The 22,159-nt window shown below is 36.8% G+C and overlaps 1 protein-coding gene across 1 annotated transcript in view; it reads left to right on the top strand.

Annotated features, from left to right (window-relative positions):
• EIF4E (eukaryotic translation initiation factor 4E) overlaps window positions 1-22,159 on the top strand; it is a 51,700-nt gene that overhangs the window by 22,520 nt on the left and 7,021 nt on the right. The window contains exons 2-3 of the mRNA XM_043972529.1: window positions 9,290-9,396; window positions 14,853-14,948. Coding sequence (XP_043828464.1) covers window positions 9,290-9,396; window positions 14,853-14,948 — 203 coding nt within the window. The remainder of the gene's footprint in view (window positions 1-9,289; window positions 9,397-14,852; window positions 14,949-22,159) is intronic.

Genomic DNA, 22,159 nt, shown 5'->3' with positions numbered 1-22,159 from the left:
CAAAAGAAATAGTATGGTTCAATCAGCATCTATATTCCACAGTTCTTTTTTTTTCCCCTTGGATTTGGAGATCCTCTTCTATCATGAGTTCCCTGGAACTCTTCTGTGCCATTGCATTGGTGAGAAGAATATAGTCCATCACAGTAGGTCAATACTCAGTGTTGATGATACTGTGTACAATGTTCTTGTTCTGCTCATCTCTCATCATCAGCTCACGTAAGACCCTCCAGGTTTCTCTGAACTCCTCCTGCTCATCATTTCTTATAGCACAATAGTATTCCGTTGTATTCATATACCACAACTTGTCCAGCCATTCCCCAATTGATGGGCACCCCCTCAACTTCCAATTCCTTGCTACCACGTAAAGAGCAGCTATAAATATTTTTGTACACGTACTCATCATTTCTTAAAGCACATCACAATCATGTACCACAACTTGTTCAGCCATTCTCCAGTTGATGGGCATCCCCATAATTTCCAATTCTTTGCCACTAGAAAAGAGAGCTGCTATAAATATTTTAGAACATATAGATTCTTTTTTTCTGATCATTTTTGGAAATAGACCTAAAAGTGATATTGCTGGGTCAAAGAGTATAGACAGTTTAGTAACTCTTTGGACATATTTCCAGATTGTTCTCCAAAATGGTTGGATTAGTTCACATTTCTAGCAACAGTGAATTACTGTCCCAATTTTTCGACATCACCTCCAACATTTCCTGCTTTCCTCTTCAATCATTTCAGCCAATCTAATAGGTGTAAAATGGTATATCAAGGTTTTAATTTGCATTTCTCTAGTCAATAATGATTTAGAGCATTTTTTCATGTCATTATAAATTGTTTTGATTTCTTTCTCTAAAACCTCCTTTTACCATATATCATTTAGGGAATGACTTGTATTCTTTTTTTTTTTTTTAGTGAGGCAATTGGGGTTAAATGACTTGCCCAGGGTCACACAGCTAGTAAGTGTTAAGTGTCTGAGGCCAGATTTGAACTCAGGTACTCCTGACTCCAGGGCTGGTGCTCTATCCACTGTGCCATCTAGCTGCCCCATGACTTGTATTCTTATAGATTAGACAAAGTTTTTTTATGTTTGAGATGAGACTTTTATCTGTCTATAAATTTTTTCCTCAAATTTTCTGCTTTCCTTCTGATCTTGGCTACATTTGTTTTATTTGTACAAAAATGTTTTAATGTAATGGTATCCACTTTACACCTCACTCTGCTCTTATCCCTTGTTTATTCATAATTGTTCACCTATAAGTCTGATAAGTAATGTATTACATGTTCTTCAAATTTTCTTTTAATATCTTGGTATATCATTGTCTCGGATTTGGCTAGCATGGCCAAGGCGGGGCCTTTATTTATTTATTTTTGGGTGGCTTCTAGTTGGGAGCTGAAGGCCTAGGCAGTTAAATATAATTTTCTACCTCATTCATTCTCTGGATATCTCATCCCAATCTACTACTACTGCCCATGGGCTAGAAAAATCACACCTGGATCTTGCCCTTGTGTTTCTAGCAGAGAACGTATGTATGAGGAGTTGATAACTGATTGTAAGGTGAGGAACCATACACTGGGGTCATGAAATTTTCTTCTCATCTAGGGATTCAGCCACTTCTTTAGCTTGTAGTAATGAATCTTAGACTCATGTGGGCCCTTTGAGGTGAAACTTGAAGGCTGTTACTTCCCAATAGCCACCCTTTGTATACTGTTTCATACCTGCTTCCTGATTATAGGTATAGGTATCTGCTATGGGTTTTCCCCTCTCTTTTTTAATAATCTCTTCCCTGATGATTTCCCATGGTTTCAATTATCACCTTCTGTGCAGATGACTACTATATGTATATGTACATTCCAGATTTCTCTTGAACTCCATGACCACATTATCATCATACCTCATGGTATTTGTCCCAATAGTACCTTAAACCAGAGCTTCTTAAACTTTTTCCACTCAACCCCTTTTTGCCCAAGAAACTTAGGTATATAAAATAGGTATACATAACCTTTTACTGTTGCCATATTTTTCATGACCCCCACATTCAGTTACCGGACTCCACATATAGGGTTATGACCCATAGTTTAAGAAGCTAGTCCTTTACTAAACATGACCAAAACTGAACTCATCTAACCCTGACCTTTAAGTACATAAGTCCTCATCTTCCATACTCTTAACTGTTTCTGGGAGGGGTACACAGTCACTCAGACTTAAAACCTCAAAGTCATCTATGACTGTTCTTTAACTATTTAAATAATCTTGATTATTTTACCTCATATCCATTCACCCTCATAGTCACTAGCTAGATTTCTATAATAGCCTCTTTACTGGTCTCTGTCTGCTCTCATCAGTTGTAATCACACCTCCCATTACTCCCCTAATGAGAAACTTTCAGTGGCTCCCTATTATCTCTAGACTCTACTTTAACCCATCACAATCTCATACCAATCCACTTTTCTAGACTTATTTCACATTAGTAATTGTTATGCCAAATTGGGCTACTTCCTAGTCATCCTTTGATTGTGAAATAGCCTTCGACCACTTGAATGCATTTTCACAGGCTGTATTTTCTCCACTGCCACCTTCAGCCCCCCAATTCTGCCTTCCACATTTCCTCCCTTCAAAGCTCAGTTTAGGTGTGCTGCATTCTTTACTTTGTATCAATACCTATCTCTCTGATAGACTGGAAATAACTGGAATGCCAGAACTGTTTAGGTCTTTGTTTCTTCAGCACAATGGACTATCAACCTAATGCTGTACCTGGTACATAGCAGTAACTTTATGTAAGTATCTGTTAAATTAATCTCAAATCTCCGCTGTTTCCTTCCAGAGGATTGTTTTTCCTATAAAATATTCTTTCAGCGACATTGATATTTAAGGAGTCTAGAAGTCCTCGTTCAAGCCTTACCTCTTATACAGACTGACTGAGTGACCCTTGGCAGGTCATTTAATGTGCCCTAGGCAGTTTGGAGACTTCATTGCAGAATTAAGTACCGATCTACTTTCGTTTTGATAGGAGTTGCTTACCATGGACTCCCATTGCCAGTGAAGTTACAGGTCCAGTGTCTGTCTTTGTCTCTGTTAAAACTTATGTGTTAGAGACATTGTGGTATAAGAGAAAGGGGCAAGGAATGTGGAGTCTTAGGGACTGGGGCTGGAATCCTCTTTCTGCCATTTGCTGTCTCTGTTGATTTGGGGTAAGCCCTGGGCTCCTTTTCACTTATCTTTAAAATGAAGGAGTTGGAATTGACGCCTTTAAGACCCCTTCTGGTTTTAAAGTCAGAATTGTTGTGAGGGTTCTACTTAGTAATAAATAACAAGCAAGTTTTAAAAATAGCCTTCAACTTTGTTGAAAGGCTGTTAGCAAACTTTTTGCCACATGTAAAGTCAGCAAGCATTTATTAAGAACTTAACTGTACCAGGGACACAAAGGCAAAAACAAGCCTTGCTCTCAGGGAACTCCATCTAAAGGGAGAGCTAACATATAAACAACTAGGTAAAAACGGGTATACAGGATAAATTGGAGATTACCAATGTAGGGAAGGCGCTAGTTTGGGGAAGGGGAAAGGAACAGGAAAGTTTGCTTTTAGAATGAAGATAGGATTTTAACTGGGACTTTTATGTTAGCATTTTACAGTGTGAATGTGATCTTATCTTACCATTCTTACCTGGATTTCTTCTTCCAACAAATAGCCTTAAATGAAAAATTGAAATATCATCAGTAAAAATTATCTTTATTCATTCTTTGTATGCCAGTCTTTTCATTATCTTGTCCATGACATGTCTGTCTGTGGCTAGGTCTCCCCACCTCACCCAGGCTGGAAATGTAGCAACCATTCACTGGCCCATTTGGTTGGGTTGGCCCAGAAGCTTTGACCTTTTCCTTTTCCAATCTGGATTGGTTTTCCCCTCCTTAGGAAGGCTGCTGGCTTCCTGTGCTTGGGGGCTCTACCTTGGTGTGAACCTTAGACCTGTTGTAGCTCAAGAGTTCCGCTGGCCTCAGCCTCCCTGGTACAAAGATTATTACTAGTCTTCACCACTGTACCTGACTTAGAAGTTGTTTTTGACTGGTTATCTCACTTTATAATTTCCAAGAAGTCTACTGTAGGAAGAACAGTAACAATTGTTGTAGCTTCCATATTCTTTTGAAGATCTTTGCTTATTTTCTATGGATCAGTTAGGCTATTTCCCAGCAGTACTTTATCAATTTTTGACTTTTATTTTTATCCATATTTTTCATTTGAGCTTGAGTTTAAATAATCTAATTTTTTTGTTTGTTTGTTTTTAATGGGCTTGAATGATCCTTGAAATGCCTGACACCATACCAACTATCACTGCATTATCTTTGTGGTTATTAAAGTATGTTCTTTAAGAGCTACAACTTTTGCAAAATTTTTGCATATTTTCTTGGAATAACAGCCATTCATAAAAACCGTATAATTAAAAACACCACGAAAGAGAGCAGTGACTTAAGTGTGTGTAGCATAAAATCCAGCACTCGTTTGACAGAGAACTAAGCAAATTTGGGGAAATTAGTTCAGTCTAATTTCACCTGGTTACGGTCAGCTATTCTTGTCAGCTTCCTGTCAGCAGCAGCAGCACAGGTGTGTGCTGTGGCCATTTTGGTCACAAAATGAAACCATCTCAAAATCAGTGCTTGTCCAAAACAATTTGCACAGCACTTTAAACGGTGGTCTTTCAGTCTTCTTCCAGTTTACAATCTATGGTCCTGTAGTAATATGCTATGATAAAAAATTATCACTAAGGTCCCTTTCAGTTCTAAATTATCCTAATATTGTAGGGGTAGCAAGTATAAAAGATTATTCCTGATTCCCTGACATGCATTGCCTAAGTGGTATTTTTCTTGGTGTGGATTGTGAAGCACATAAATACATATATAAGTAACAGAATCTGAGAATTGCTAAGGGACTTAAGTGGTCATTTAGTTCAACCCATACATGAAAGAAGTCCCTACTCATCTCTTTTCAAGTGATCATTCTGCCTCTGTTTGAAGACTTCAAAGAGATGACTGGAACCATCCCCTCTCTCGGGGCAAATACAAAGAAGTAATTTCACTTTTTTGCCAAACTGTTTACTTTATATTAATTTTAGATAAGCAGAGCTTACACAAAGACCAGCTGGCCCTTCACCTGTATCCTGCTTTTTGTCATTTTGTCTCATTCATAATATTTAGATCCAGCAAAAAGTAGGGAAAAGATTTGTAAGTTATTGTGGTAGAACTAGAGTAGCATTTTGATACCTTGATAAGTCTTAGTCCTAATATTTTAGGTGTCTTTAAATTTTGGCTCAGTTAATAGATGTTTAGTTCTGAGTCTGTCAGAATTATTAATAACTAATAATTTATTTTTTCCCCATTTTATTGCCTAACTTTTCTTTCCCTGATCTATCTTTAAGGAAAGCAAAGTGAAACTTGAATGGATGTTTTTACTGACATTTGCAAGTAAGCTCTGGTGTCCTAAAACATTAAAAGTTATTATCAATATTAACCTTTGGAAATTTAATCTGTGATTTTTCATTTATTGATGTTCTGTTCATTCCATCACAGAATCTGGTGCCTCCTGTTGGAAGTAGTAATCCTAGGTCCTTGAAAACTGTGTCAACTGAACACATACTCCAGCAGGTCCTAGATTGTAAAGATTGACACAGTTCTTAGAAATCTAAACATTGATGTCCTGGAATTAGTTTGTAAATATGTAACCTTTATACAGCAACCAAGTTGATACAGTATTGAAGGCCCTGCAACATCGATGTTGATGACCACATTCATTATATAAATGAAATAAAATACAGAAGTTGCAGGTGAATGGAAGTTTAATGACCTCTTTAGAATTATGCAAATAAAGTGGCAAAGTTGGTTTCTTTGTACACCCAGAGGGCTATAAGAAAGAAACAACTTCTCTTTTAAGACTTGGTTATCACTCTTTTAAGTGCTCCTGGTGAGCATGACAAAGAGAAACTGCAAAGATAATTATGCACTAACATCTTTTTCAGAAGATCAGAAACTTGTGAAGATCTAGACAAGATCTTCCAAATTTAAGTCAGTTTGGCTTGATACTTCATGGCTTCAGTGGTGGACACAGTGGGGAGAACAGTGAAATTAGTTTTGGGAAATAGGACTAAAAATATAATAAATGATTTTTTAAAAATGAAAAAGATCAGGGGCCAGTTAATTCAAAAGCATGAGGCTTTAATGATAGTTCTTCCTAGAAGTTGGAAGTGTTGGATGAACAAACCATTGAATAACATGGAATAGGAAATTGAACAATTATGTCAAGTCTTAAGGCAGGAAAGACTAGTTACTGACAAGAAAGCAATTTCAGATTCAGCTTTTTGTGTGAAGTCAAGTCATGACCAATTAGGACAAAGGTAAACAAAGTTGACAAAAAAATTAAGGATGAACAGGATAGATAAGCCCGGATTCAACTTCACTGTTTAAATAGACTTGTTCTCTTGGAAATTCCACAAAAGGGGAAAGTGCCAAAGTAAAAATAACTTAGCGTGGCATGCTCTTGGAGTTGAACTGCTCCAGGAATCAGCTGCTGCCATCCCTCTTCCTTAAGGCTATAAGATCTTGCTCTGGCTAGGTGTCTCTCCAATTCTAGTTCTATAGCCAAATAAAAAGCTGCTTGTAACAGTGTAACTAACCTCCATGTGTTCTAACCCACCCACTTCTCTCTGTTAGGATCTCCAGTGATGGATGCCTGTGAAGTCTCAGTCATTTTTGAGGAGTAAATGAGTTATTAACCTTTTTTCTTCACAGTATATAATATCTTCAATATGCTCAAATCCAAGAGGCAAAATTTCCTGCAGATACCTCCTGTTAAGGGCTAAAATTCTAGCTAAACTGTCTAAAATATCTAATGAGTGGTCGCCAATAAATTATAAGCTTTAGCAAGAGTTAGACTTTTAAGCATTTATTAAGGAGAATAAGAATTTGGTAAAGAGAGAGAAAGGCCTAGATTCCTATCTATTAAAGGGAGAGCACATTTCTAGCTCCGCTCTCCACCGGAGTACAAAGGAAAGAGAGTCAGAGCGAGTGCCAGTCTCTTCCTTCCTCCTCCCACTAGCCCGCGTCACTTCCTGACGCCAAAGAAAAGACTCCTGGTCTTGCCCTCAAAGACCTTCGCTTCATGGGCGGAACTCTTCTACAGTAAGTCTCCAGCAGGTGGCGTCATTCCAATCGTTACACTCCTTTTATGTTATTTATGCCTGATCTAGAAGAAAATTTAACCAATTCAATTCTCTTAACTTCCTAGTAAATATCAGTTGTAAAGAGTTCAGGAAAAAGTGGCTAACATCACTGGGAATGTGTTTTGATTATTGGTGGTGTCAGCAGTAGGAGGCAACTGGATCTTACCTAGTCACAATAGCATCATTTATTTCCTTTCGTTGCTTTGATGAATATAATAATTTACCAAATTTCTAAGCGATTTTGGCTTTCTTAATACAGAATTTTTTAAAGCATAACTGTTAATAGTAGATTTTTTCAAATTTTTATCTAAAAGCTTGTATACATTTCTATGAATTCAAAAGGTTTTTCACATGGAAAGGAAAGGTACCAATCATTTTATAAGGAGTAGTTAACCTGATAATAGAAATAATTGTTATTCCATTTTCTTGGTAATGAGAACCTAACACAGAGACTTGTACCTAAAAGTTTAAAAGGGGGGGGGGGGAGGTCTGTTGAACTTAGAGTGACAGGTAAACTTGTAAAAAAGTTTCAATCCTTGTATTTTTTTGGGGGGGGGGGTGAAGCAATTGGGGTTAAGTGACTTGCCCAGGATCACACAGCTAGTGTTAAGTGTCTGAGGCAGGAGTTGAACTCAGGTACTCCTGAATCCAGGGCCGGTGGTCTATCCACTGGGCCATCCCCATAATCCTTGTATTCTAATAATGATGTCTAAACTAAGGGGCTTTACTTGGATCATGCCACTTTTTAAAATAAGATGTGAGCTACTTTAAAGAATTGGAAATTGAAGGGATGCCTCTCAAGTGGGGAATGGCTGATCAAGTTGTGTATGTGATTGTGGTGGGATATTATTGTGATACATAGAAATGATAAGGGAGATGGTTTCAGGAAAAAAAACAACAACTTGGAATGACTTATATGAACTGATACAAAGTGAAATGACCAGAATCAGGAGAACATTGTATACCAGATAGCAACAATGATCAACTGTGAAAGACCTAGCTACTCTAATAAATCTAAGATAATTCCAAAGGGCTCATCATAGAAAATGCTATCTACCTCCAGGGAGAGAACTGGTGAGCTCTGGATGCAGATTGAAGCATAATTTTCTTTTTCTTTTAAAATTGTATTTTATTTTCATCCAGTTACATATACAGATAGTTTACAACATTCATTTTTGTAAGATTTTGAGTTCCAATTTTTTCTCCCCCCTCCCCAAGACAGCATGTTAAACATATTTCACTATTAGTCATGTTGTGAGAGAAGAATCAGAACAAAAGGAAAAAAAAACACAAGAAGGAAGAAACAATAACAGCAAAAAACCAAAAGTGAAAATAATATGCTTCAATCTGCATTCAGACTCCATAGTTCTTTTTCTAGATGTGGAGAGCATTTTCCATCATGAGTCTTTTGGCGTTGTCTTAGATATTGCATTGCTGAATATTACAGTTGATCATCACACAGTATTGCTGTTACTGTGTACAATGTTCTCTTGGTCCTGCTCATTTCACTTAGCATCAATTCATGTAAGTCTTTCCAGGTTTTTCTGAAATCTGCCTGCTCATTTGTCTTATAGCACAGTACTATTCCATTACATTCATTCACCACAACTTGTTTAGCCATTCCTCAATTGATGGGGAATTCGCTTGATTTCCAATTCTTTGCCACCACAAAAAGAGCAGCTATAAATATTTTTGTATATGTAGGTCCTTTTCCCTTTTTTTTAATGATTTCTTTGGGATATAGACCTAGTTGTGGTTTTGTTGGGTCAAAAGGTAGAAGCATATTGTTTTTCATGTCTTTTGGGGGGGCAGGGAAGAAGGCAACCTAGCTGATACAGAAGTCTTTTTCATGATTTCATGAATTAGGAAGTATTGTCTGCCTTTTCAAAGGGTGGGGGAGAGAGGTAGAGAGAATTTGGAGAGCAAAAAAAGAGTGTTATTTTTTCTTAAAAAAGACTTATGTGAGACATTTAATCTCTGTACCTTTGCTTGTAAAATGGAGTTGCTATTTGAAGATTGTTACATGAAAATTACTTATTGGAGACCAGATTTTAATCATAATATTTGGTTATTTTACTGTAGGAAACCACCACCACTCCTAACCCCCCACCTGCAGAAGAAGAAAAAACTGAAACCAATCAGGAGGTTGCCAACCCTGAACACTACGTTAAACATCCACTACAGAACAGGTAAACCTTTTGAGCGTGGTTTGTTTTGTGCAAAGCTCTAGGCCTGTGACTTCATCAGTGTAGGGCAGACCTGGTGTGACAGCTCCCTCCATTTACCTGTACTTGATAGACTTAGAGAGTTACCAGACTTGAACCTAGATTGTGAAGTTTTTCCTGCCTTCAAAACTACTTCTAAAACTTGTATGCCTTTTAGGAGTTTATAACCAATAAAAAGAGAATCTTTCAGTCCTTAATCTTTCGTGCATGTGTCTCCTTCTGTCTTGTCATCTCCATCTCCCTTCTACTCCATAAGTAATTCGTGTACATTAATAGGATCATACAGTTGTCTAAGTTACTTGAACTTTTAAAATTATAGGTTAAGTGGTTCTGGTGACAGTATAGGACATTCTGCATGACCCATGTACAGCTTGAGTGTATTAGAGCATGCACTTAAATGGCTAACTTTAAATAGTGCATATTTTGAGTTGAACAATGTTCTTGTTAGGCACTAGAGATACAGATTTTTTAAAAATAAATTTTTACTGCTGTTTTTATATAGCAGTCTCTTATAACAAATAATTTAAAAAAAAACACAAGAAGAGATAAATATCAACACTCAAAAAAATGACACTTTATGTAGTATTTCATGCTTGCAAATCCAGATTTCATTTCTCTGTAGGAGTAAGAATGGAAAGGAGGTATCTCCATATATGTCATCTTTGGGACCATGTTTGTCATAATTTCATAGCATTTAGTTTCATTTGTTTTGTGCTTATTCTTTAATCCTTATGAAGGTATGGTTTTTGTGACTGCTTATTTCATTGCATATTCTACTATACTTGAGCATCATGCTTTGCTCAGCAATTTTCCAGTGACTGTTATGTGCCATCCCAAAATGTGCTGCTGCGGATATTTTGGTGTTTGTAGAGCCTTTTTTTGTTAGTAACCTCTTTGGGATATATGTCTACTAATGTAATCTCTGGGTCAAAGGACCTTTATTGACATAATTCCAAATTGCTTTCCAGAATGGTTTTTATAAGTGAACAATTCTAACAATGTGTTAGTGGTATATCTCCACACACCCTCCAATGTTCATTGACTTCCTGTTTTTAATTTTTGCCAAGTTAGTGGGTGTTGGAAATAGAAATATTAAAAAGAATGCACTAATTTTGCTTTAAGGAGCATATATTCTGGTGGGTGGTGGTATTCAAATAAAAATGTTATATGGTAAACTGTGATAAAGACAAAAACATAGTCTATAGCTGATGGCCAAAGGAAGGTAGTAATCCAGGGAAAGCAACTTGCATTAAGCACCAGATGTCTGCCAGAAACTGTATTATTTCCTTTGATTAGAAGGGATCTAGTTATTTGGGAAGACTAGAGAGATAGTGTGGCATAGTGAAATAAGTCAGCAAACATTTATTATTATCTAAAAAGGGGTGTGTGTGTGTGTGTGTCTGATCTGAATCATTGATAATATGCTGAAGGTAGGAAATACTACCAATGTTGTTACTCTTACATTTGTCTTCTTATGGATTATAGGCCTCAAAGTAATATACACCTGGTGTCAGTTCCGTAATAACTAGATCCCCAATTCAAGGTTCCAAATCAAGTAGTCTTTCCTGATCCTCAATCCTATTGTATTTTCTTTTTTTTTAAGTGAGGCAATTGGGGTTAAGTGACTTGCCCAGGGTCACACAGCTAGTTAAGTGTTAAGTGTCTGAGGCCGGATTTGAACTCAGGTACTCCTGACTCCAGGGCCGGTGCTCTATCCACTGTGCCACCTAGCTGCCCCCTATTGTATTTTCAAGGAGGTATAGTAATGCACACACCCCGCCCCCCAACTTCTCCAGCATTGTCAGAGAATGAAGAGTTTGCTTACATTTGTGATTCAGGTAACTGACTTAAAGTTACATATATACTATGTTGTGCCTCACAATATAGAGGCTTTTCCTCACAGTCCTTTGAAGTAGGCCATATTATCCCCATTTTATAGATGATGAAACAAGTCAGAGAAGTGAAGGAACTTTGCCAGTCTTATAATTGGTAGTATTAGGAATGACAGTTGAATCTTGGACTCCCAAGTCTAAGGTGTTTGTTGTACTTTGACACACTTAAGCATGATGACCTTCTGGTCTCTGTATCATTGAGAACCTCCTAATACTTAATGAATGACACCTTTAAATATAAAAGCACTTTTTAAGTAAATTAATATGAGGCAGATGCTTTTGTGGACTGGATTTGTGTTTTCCATTAATTAGTATTGAAGCAGATCACCGACTTCTTTGTTATAATCTGGCCATGTTCTTTGTGTCAGAATGGTTAAAGTTACTTGACATGGCTACACAGCCAGTATGTGTAAAAAAATGAAGGGCTCCAGATTAATGAATTTTCCAGATTCTTAACTCAAGTAGCAGAACTTTTTTTTTTTTATGTATAAGGTATTTTATTTTTTCCATTACATGTAAAGATAGTTCTCAACTTTTGTTTATACAAGCTTTACAATTTCAGATTTTTCTCCCTCCCTCCCCTCCCTCCCCCCTCCCCTAGACAGCAGGTAATCTGATATAGGTTATATCTATATATCTCTATACATATAGATATAGATATATACACACACATATATATACACATAATAACATTAATCCTATTTCTGCATTAATCCTGTTACAAGAGAAAAAATCAGAGCAGTGATGCAAAACCTCAAAATAGAAAAAAAAAACAACAGCACCCAAAACAAAAGAAATAATATGGTTCAATCAGCATCTATACTCCACAGTTCTTTCTTTTTTTTTCTTGGATTTGGAGATCCTCTTCTATCATGAGTTCCCTGGAACTCTTCTGTACCATTGCATTGGTGAGAAGAATCTAGTCCATCACAGTAGGTCAACACTCAATGTTGATGATACTGTGTGCAATGTTCTTCTGGTTCTGCTCATCTCACTCATCATCAGCTCACGTAAGACCCTCCAGGTTTCTCTGAACTCTTCCTGCTCATCATTTCTTACAGCACAATAGTACTCCATTGTATTCATATACCACAACTTGTCCAGCCATTCCCCAATTGATGGGCACCCCCTCAACTTCCAATTCCTTGCTACCACGTAAAGAGCAGCTATAAATATTTTTGTACATGTGGGTCCCTTTCCCCCCTCCATGATTTCTTTGGGAAAAAGACCTAAAAGTGGAATTGCTGGGTCAAAGGGTATGTGCACAGCTTTATCGCCCTTTGGGCATAATTCCAAATTGCTCTCCAGAATGCTTGGATCAGCTCACAGCTCCACCAACAATGCATTAGTGTTCCAATTTTCCCACAGCCTCTCCAACATTTATTATCTTCCTTTTTTGTCATTTTAGCCAATCTGATAGGTGTCAGGTAGTACAATTTGCATCTCTCTAATCATTAGAGATTTAGAGCATTTTTTCATATGGGAATAGATAGCTTTGGTTTCTTCATCAGAAAACTGCCTATTCATATCCTTTGACCATTTCTCAATTGGGGAATGACTTGGATTCTTATAAATTTGATTTAATTCCCTATATATTTTAGAGATGAGGCCTTTATCAGAAGCACTGGCCTCAAAAATTGTTTCCCAGTTTTCTGCCTCCCTTGCAATTTTGGATGCATTGCTTCTGTTTGTACAAAAATTTTTTAATTTAATATAATCAAAATCATCCATTTTGCATTTTATAATATACTCTATCTCTTGTTTGGTCAAAAACTGTTTTCCTTTCCAAAGATCTGATAGGTACACTATTCCTTTCTCTCCTAATTTACCTAAGGTATCACCTCTTATGTCTAAATCATGTATCCATTTTGACCTTATTTTAGTATAAGGTGTAAGATGTTGGTCTATGCCTAATTTCTGCCATACTATCTTCCAGTTTTCCCAGCAGTTTTTGTCAAATACTGAGTTCCTATCCCAGAAGCTGGAGTCTTTGGGTTTATCAAACACCACATTACTAGTGTCATTTACTACTGCATTTCCTGAGCCTAGCCTATTCCATTGATCTACCACTCTATTTTTTAGCCAGTACCAGATAGTTTTGATGACTGCTGCTTTATAGTAAAGCTCCAGGTTTGGTACCGCTAACCCACCTTCCTGTGAATTTTTTTTCATTATTTCCCTGGATATTCTTGATTTTTTGTTTTTCCAGATGAATTTTGTTATTATTTTTTCTAGCTGTATAAAATAATTTTTAGGTAGTCTGATTGGTATGGCACTGAATAAGTAAATTAGTTTAGGCAGTATTGTCATTTTTACTATATTAGCTCTGCCTATCCATAAGCAATTGATATCTTTCCAATTATTTAGATCTGATTTGATTTGTGTGAAGAGTGGTTGGTAGTTGTGTTCATAGAGTTCCTGGGTTTGTCTTGGCAAGTAGACTCCCAAGTATTTTATACTATCTACCGTTACTTTAAATGGAATTTCTCTTTCTATCTCTTGCTGCTGGACTTTGTTGGTCATGTATAGAAATGCTGATGATTTATGTGGATTTATTTTATATCCTGCTACTTTGCTGAAGTTGTTAATTGTTTCAAGTAATTTTTGACTTGATTCTCGAGGATTCCTTAAGTATACCATCATATCATCAAGTAGCAGAACTTTTAAAGGGAGTATTCAAAACCCTATTATAATCATAAAATATTGTACCAGACAATAATACAGCAATATTTTCATATGCACTAAGAGTCATATTTTCCTTTGACTGTCCTTTTCTAGCTGACATTTCACAACTGATTCCCTCACTATAGAGTATCACATTATTAAATTGTTGTGTTTGCTCTCTTTCCATTTGTGGCTTCTAATCTATGACCCATCATAAGAACCGATAAGAAAAGGCTAGGAATATTAATTTTAAAGTATAATATAAACAGAACTTAGAAAGAAATTTTTCTCCTTCTGGTCAAAGGCTCTTTTCAATGGACTTAAAGTTTCCTGGTTGTGCTACACATTATCTGTATGTACATAAAATACTAATGAACTACCTCTGGGGCAATTCTTTTTAGTCAAGACTGTATTCTTTGTTGGGTGTTCTTATCAATGGCATGGAACCAACTAAAGCTGGGATGGTCAGTAAATTATTTTAGAAGGACTGTTGCTACTTTGTATTTGATTATTATTAAAGTGTGTAACAATCATTATGAGAGGGGGAAAAAGGTCATGGGAAAATGGGATTTTAAGTATGTAGAAGTTACCTAGGTGTAGCTACAAACACTAGTAAAAGGCTGTTATCATGATTGATAAGAGGCTCAACTTTAGATTCAGGAAGAAATCTGGGCTTAATATATGAAATTTGAGAAATTACAAATATTTGTAGGATAGACTAGAACTCTTATAGTACAAAAGTCAACATCTCATTTTCCTTAACTCCTGTATAAAGTTCTTGTCTATTAGTTTTCCTTATTGGAATAAAAATATATGTTCCTTACTACATTCATCTCTGATTTGAGTTAACTTTTAAATTTTTAGATGGGCGCTCTGGTTTTTTAAAAATGATAAGAGCAAAACTTGGCAAGCAAACCTTCGTCTGATCTCTAAGTTTGATACTGTTGAGGACTTCTGGGCGTAAGTAATCTTTTTATTTTGGGGTTATTTTAAAACTATAATTAATTTTTATGGTGATGTTACATTGGTCGTATTCTTATGCACTTTGGGGCCATAATTTAAATCAGTCTTGTAATTTAATTCATGGTCTGAATAATGTGAATATTAAAACTTTCCTAAGAACTGCACATGGAAGTCCTGGGAATCTGCCCTTTTTCCCTGACAAGAAAATATTTGACAGTGGTAATTAAAATCTGTCACTATGTCACATATTTGTCACTATATGCCTTTTGACTAGGAGTTCTAGAGAAGAGAGGATGGGAGAAGACAGGGGGCTACCTAGTGGTTTGAATCACCCTTATAATCCTTTTCATGTGTTACTGCCCTCAATCTGGGAATCCTATATGTGTTACCCGGGTTTTTGCCTCAGTGAAAAATAGTGACCAAACTTGTAAGAGAGGTCAAATTAATGGCCATAATTTGTTTTTCTTTTGTACTTGTGGGTAGCTTCTGGGAAAGTTGATGATATATTTCTTCTTTTTTTTTTTTTTGTGGGGCAATGAGGGTTAAGTGACTTGCCCAGAGCCACACAGCTAGTACATGTCAAGTGTCTGAGGTTGGATTTGAACTCTGGTCGTCCTGAATCCAGGGCCTGTGCTCCATCCACTATGCCACCTAGCTGCCCCCGATGATATATTTCTTAATTCTTTTCACTGTAAAGCAAAGAACTGGGCAAAATATAACTGGAGTAGGACTTTAGTTTCCCACAAGGTATAAGTTGATCAAGAGTACTTACTATCTTAGAATTGTCTGTTGTTTCTAGGAACTTAGCTTTGGAAAGAACCTGTCTGGACATATAATATAATTCAGTCCCTTATCTACTCCATTTCTGACAAGTATCCTCCCACCCTCCAGGCAGTTCAGTCTTTAGGTTAAACTGATACCTGATTCCCTCAGGGCTTCTTAAATTTTTTCCACTTGTAACTCTGAATCCTTTTTGCCTGTGGAATTTTTTGTTTTGTTTTGTTTTTTTGGTGAGGCAACTGGGGTTAAGTGACTTGCCCAGGGTCACACAGCTAGTAAGTGTTAAGTGTCTGAGACCAGATTTGAACTCAGGTCCTCTTGACTCCAGGGCCAGTGCTCTGTCCACTGTGCCACCTAGCTGCCCCCAGCCTGGGGAATTTTTAAGCCACCCTGAGTATATAGGTATATTTGAAGACAGCTGTCCTTTTTTCTCTAAGGTCTTCTTATCTTCAGGCTTAACACTCAGTTCCATCAACCTCATATGGGATGTTATGACTCCTCTCTTTTAGATCCTGGCCATTCTTCACCCCCAAACAGTGACCCTTCTAAACTCTACTGCTCTATTCAGTTAGTGCTACTGAAATCGAATTAGCTCTTTTAAATGTCATATTATTCTGCTGACTTATTTTATAGTCCATTAACATCCCTAGATATTTTCTCTTTTTTTTCTCAATCCCATTTTGGGGGTGAGGGTAGTATGAGGCATAACATTTAAATAAGTGAATGTAAATAAATGTTTAAAAATTTTATTATGTAGTTAACATAAGTTTTTTTTCAGTTGTGTTTTTTAAGACTGTCAGGATTGTTATTTACTTATTTTTTTTAATGGTCATAATTAAGCATCATTGTTCATCTGGTTCTCATTGTCCATATTGTATTTCATAGGTGGCCTGATTCCTTGTACTTGAAGATATTTTATCATAGTATATTGCTTTTTTCCTCCCCTGTAATTAGAAATACTATGCCTATGAAAATTTTGTAGTAACTTCTTTTTATTTTTTGTTTTGTTAAAACTCAGGGTCTCAATGGTGATTTAAGCAACATAATTATTAGATTAATAAGTGTAATTGCTTTATGCCTTTTTCTTTTTGGAAAACAACCTTGTTTGTTATACAAAGATTGTATTGGTTTGCAGTTGTACTCAGTGAATGAATATGTAAGACTGTAACCCTGCTAGCGTTGTATTTCATTGCTTTTAGTTATTTTTGCTAATTTGATGTGTAAGATGGAATCTCAGAAGTTTTACTTGGTGTGTGGTTATTTTTGAAGTTGAACTTATTTTCAAATAACTTGATAATTTTTTATCTTTGATGAGTGACCATTTCATTTATATCATTTGACTGTCTAAAGATTTCACTTATTTAAAGAATTTAAAGAAATTTACCTTTGTAAATTTTTAATAATTCTGTGAGATGCTAGGTTGCTAATATGACATTTACCATAAATTTTTTTCCATTTGTTATTTTTCCATCGGATTTTTAAAAAACAGGTTTATTTTGCTATTGATATGTTCCTTATTAATTTTGTTTGTCCAACAAAACAAAGTAATTGCTAGTCCATTTTCTTTCCTTTATGTAGTTTGTTGTTTTTGTTTTAGGCTTATCATTCAGCATAAGTTGAGAGATGTAGGTTTAAATCACCTAGGTGGTGCAGTGGATAGAGCACTGACCTGGAATCAGGAAGACCTGAGTTTAAATCTGACCCCAGATACTTACTAGCTTTATGACCCTGGGATAGTCATTTCACTTCTGTTTGCCTCAGTTTCCTCAAATGTAATGAGATAGAATTGGTTAAGTGCTTGGCACAGTGCCTTGTACCTAGTAAGTGCTATATATAAATGCTTAATCCTTTCATTTCTCCCTTTAAATCCATTTCCCACCAAATTCCTTAGACATAGTCCAGATTCATTTGTTAAATAATAATTCCTTATATAGATATATAGATATAACCTATATCAGATTACCTGCTGTCTGGGGGAGGGGGGAGGGAAGGGAGGGAGGGAGAAAAATCTGAAATTATAAAGCTTGTATAAACAAAAGTTGAGAACTATCTTTACATGTAACGGAAAAAATAAAATACCTTATATGTTAAAAAAAAATAATTTCTTTATCCTGTTATATTTTGGTTTATCAAGGTTGCATTCAGTTAAGTATTTTTTCACATACTTTTCCCTTGCTATTATAGTGTACAGTTGTTGTTTTAGCCAAATGCAAGATTTTACTTGGGGGGGGAGGGGCGGGGCAGTGGGGGTTAAGTGACTTGCCCAGGGTCACACAGCTAGTAAGTGTCAAGTGTCTGAAGCTGGATTTGAACTCGGGTCCTCCTGAATACAGGGCTGGTGCTTTATCTACTGTGCTACCTAGCTGCCCCCCAGGATTTTACTTTTTAACCATGTTTAAGTTTTATCTTCTTATTGTCAGCCTATTATTTCAGTTTGTCAGGATCTGTGTTGGGCTCTGAAATGGTAACTTTTGGTCACAACTTCTTGTCATTTGCAGATTTGATGAGCATGTCACATGCTGTCATCCAAATCACTGTTTAAAATTTTGAGGGGCAGCTAGGTGGCGCAGTGGATAAAGTACCGGCCCTGGATTCAGGAGTACCTGAGTTCAAATCTGGCCTCAGACACTTAACACTTACTAGCTGTATGACCCTGGGCAAGTCACTTAACCCCAGTTGCCTTACAAAAAAAAAAATTTTTTTTTAACAAGAAAAGACCCTCTCTACTTCCACTAGAATATTTCCACCATTTGGGGAGGTCAAAAGTTTGTGTCTCATCAGTTATAAAATTCTTAACCCAGCTAACCATTTTACTACGTAGTATATCCCTCCCTCCTTTGCTTGTTCTTTTCTGTCTTTTCCTTTTCCTTTCATAAGGATAGCATGAGAGATTTTGGTCAGATACCTTGATGAAATCCAGGCATGTCCATGACTTTCCCCTGAAAAGCTTAATAGTCTTTGAAATCAAAATAAGAAATTAGTCAGCTTTGTTATGACTTGTTAAGATCATCTGCTGTCTTTGAAATGCTCACAAATTTAATAATTTGCTCTATAATCTGGACTCTCACATTTGATCCTTTCTCAACTTAAACAGCTATCACTTTAACTCAGGCCCTCAGTCTAGATTATTGAACAGCCTCCTAAAATTACCTCCACCACATCTGTCTAATAAACTACACACTATGCCTCTCTGATCATGTCTTATCAGCTCCTTAGTGGCTCCTTATATAAACTCCTATTTAGGAACCCTTCACAACCTGGCCATCAGCTACTTGATATTACTTCCTCTCTTAAACTAAACAATCCAGCGATACTGACCATCTTTCTGTTCTTTCATGCCACTTATACAAATTGCCTGGAATACATTCCCTTTCTCACTTCTTCTACAGAATATTTCTCTTCCTTCAAGACAGAGCTCAGAGCCTTTCCTGATTCTCCCAATTGCTGGCGTGAAGACCCTTTCCCCATTTATTTGTATGTGTATTCTCTTTATCTTTATTTTACATAAAGTTATGTACTCCTCTCTCCTTCTTTTGAATATAAACTACTTATGACTAGCGGCCTTTTTTCTTTTTATTTGTATCTTCAGTGACTAGTACAGTGCTTGGCAGATAGATAGATAGATAGATAGATAGATAGATAGATAGATAGATAGATAGATAGATAGATGCAAATGAGCATTTATTATATGCCAGGCATAGTTTAAAATACATAAGCATATTTATAAATCCTTTGTTTGCTTGCTGACATTCAGTTTGGGATTTACATCAGTAGGTCACTACTTTATTGTTTGAAGTACCCACATCCTTTTTGAAAATGAGGACATTTGCCCATCTTTGGTACAGTGGTACCTTTCCCTTTTATTGATTCTCAGAGTTCATTGGCAGCTCTTCAGCAGTTAGGTTAGCAAATACCCCCAAGGTGTTCAGCTGTGCCAGGTAACTTAAACTCATTGAGAGCCCCTACATATGCTCTACTGTCTCCTCAGATGCCTTGGTTTTCATTTTTCTATTAACTATTTATTTGTATTCTGTCTTTCCCAGCCTGAAGGGGATTTTCTACTTATGGAGAGGAAGCAAATATAAAAAAAAGTATTGCCTAATGTTTTCTCCATTGGTATTACTGTCATACCATTTATTCCAAATAAATTTTGTGTCCTTTTTGATTTTAACTATTCTTCCCTCCTCATTGTGGTGTAATGGAAAAAGTACAGGAGCTGGAAGACCTGGTGCCAAACCCTGCTCTGCCACCTGCTACCTGTTTGACCTGGCAAAATACTTAATCTTTTTGAGTTTCAGAGTTTTTTATCTTTAGCATGAAAATATTTTCCCTAAATACTTAACTGAATTGTTATGAGGGAAATCTGTATAAATAATCTTGTTTTCCTATCTTAACCTGTTTGGTCCAAGTATGACATTTTTCTGAAGCTATAAACTAGTTTTTCTCAGATCTATAGCTATTTAGAAAGCAATGTTCAACTTTCAGTATATAATAAAGTTTTGAAAATGAACTATTTATTATCATTTTCCCTTTAAAATTTAAGCTGAATCTTATGTTAAATGTTTTTTTTAAAGATTTTCAACAGTCCACTCTGCTGACCCTTCCTTGTACCACAAGCATTTATTCAATGCCTGCTGTCTGCCACGTATTGTGCTAAGTGCTGAGGGTACAAAGAAAGGCAAAAGACACAGTCCCTGCTCTCAAGAAGCTCCTAGTTTAATGGTGGAGACAACATGCAAAGCACTACATGTGAACAAGCTATATACAAGAGAAAGAAGGCATGAGAATTAAGGGGGAATCAGAAAGGCTCCCTATAAGAAGATAGGGTGTCAGCTGGGATTTAGAGGAAACCAGTAAGAGATGAAGAGGGAGAACATTTTATGTCCTTCTTAAACAGACAGTGAAAATACACAGACTTGGGAAATTGAATATGTGAGGAACAGCAAGGAAATAGTGACCTTGAATCACTGACTATGTGGGGGTGTGGTATAAGAAGACTGGAAAGGTAGGAGGCAGCTATCTTTTGAAGAACTTCGAATGCCAAACATGGGATTTTGTGTTTGACCGAGGAAGAATTGGAGAGCGATTGGAGTTTATTGAATAGGGATATACGTAGTCAGACTTAGGCCGAGTAGAGGGTGGACTAGAGTCAAGGGGAGGGAGTTCCTCCAGTAGGCTGTTGGATCAGGATGGCGACAGTGTCAGAGGCCAGAGGACATATAGGACAAATGTTGTGAAAGCAGAATCAACAATATACTTGAGAGCTGATTGGATATGGGGAGTAAAAGTGAGAGTCAAGGGTGATATTCAAGTTTTTAGTTTGAGTGACTGGGAGAGTTGGGGTACTCTCAACAGTACTAAAGAAGTTAGGAAGATAAAAGTTTGGGATGAAAAAGATAAATGAGCTCAGTTTTGGACACATCGAGAGTTTAAGATGTCCGTGGTGTTCTGACATATGTGATAGACATTTGGAGATTGGGAGGTTAGGGCTGGATAAGTAGATTTGAAAATCACCTAAACAGATGATAATTGAATCCGTGGAAACTAAAGCAGTCACCAAGTAACATAATATATGGAGAGAAGAGGGCCCAGGACAGAGCCCCGGGGGATGTTCACCACCGACTAGTGTGACCAGGACGAAGGAGACTGAGAAGGGGCAGTCAGAGGAAGTATCGAGAAAACAAGGAAGAAGGGGGATGACCAGGATGGAGAAATAACCTTTAGATTTACTAGTTGAAGATCATTGATGATTTTGGAGGGAGCAGTTTCAGTTGAATGATGAGGTCAGAAGTGAGACTGCGGAATTAAGAAAAGGAGAGGCCAGGAGTAAATGGTCTTCTGGAGGATTTCGGCCGTGGTTTCTCATGAAGCAGTCGTCCTCTTTCATGCTCCCTTTCCTCCATTTATTGACACCCTCTTTCTTCCCCTCCCCTCCCCTGCTACCACACAGTCACAGAAATACTACTACAAACATTTTGGTATGTATGCTTTTCTTTTGATTTGTGACCTCCTTTAGGCTATGTACCTAGGAATGAAATTATTGAGTGGAAGTCAGAATTCAGTGCCTTTTTCATAATTCCTTTTTTTTTTTCTATAGGTAAGGGGCTAAACCACAGTTCCACTAAGAGTGTATTTATTAAGGATGCTTGTCTTCCATTGGCCCCTCCAACATTGACTATTCTGTCCTTTATCATCTTTAATTTTGGTGGATATGAGGTGACCCCAAAGAGTTGTTTTAATTTGTACTAGATTTGAAGCATTTTTTCCCCATATGGCTAGGGATAGTTTATATTTCTTCTTTTGAAAACTTTTATACCTTTTGATCTCTTTATCTGTTAACCACATAGGTTTCTTCCCCTGTTTTTCATTAATTTACTCCTAGCTGTTTTCCGGAGAGGCTAACAGTTGTGGCCATAGGGCCTTACATT

Source organism: Dromiciops gliroides, chromosome 6 (assembly GCF_019393635.1).
Source record: "Dromiciops gliroides isolate mDroGli1 chromosome 6, mDroGli1.pri, whole genome shotgun sequence".
Lineage (NCBI taxonomy): Eukaryota > Metazoa > Chordata > Mammalia > Microbiotheria > Microbiotheriidae > Dromiciops > Dromiciops gliroides.
Note: the sequence above shows the minus strand (reverse complement) of the source record. Positions and strands in the feature narration are given on the sequence as shown.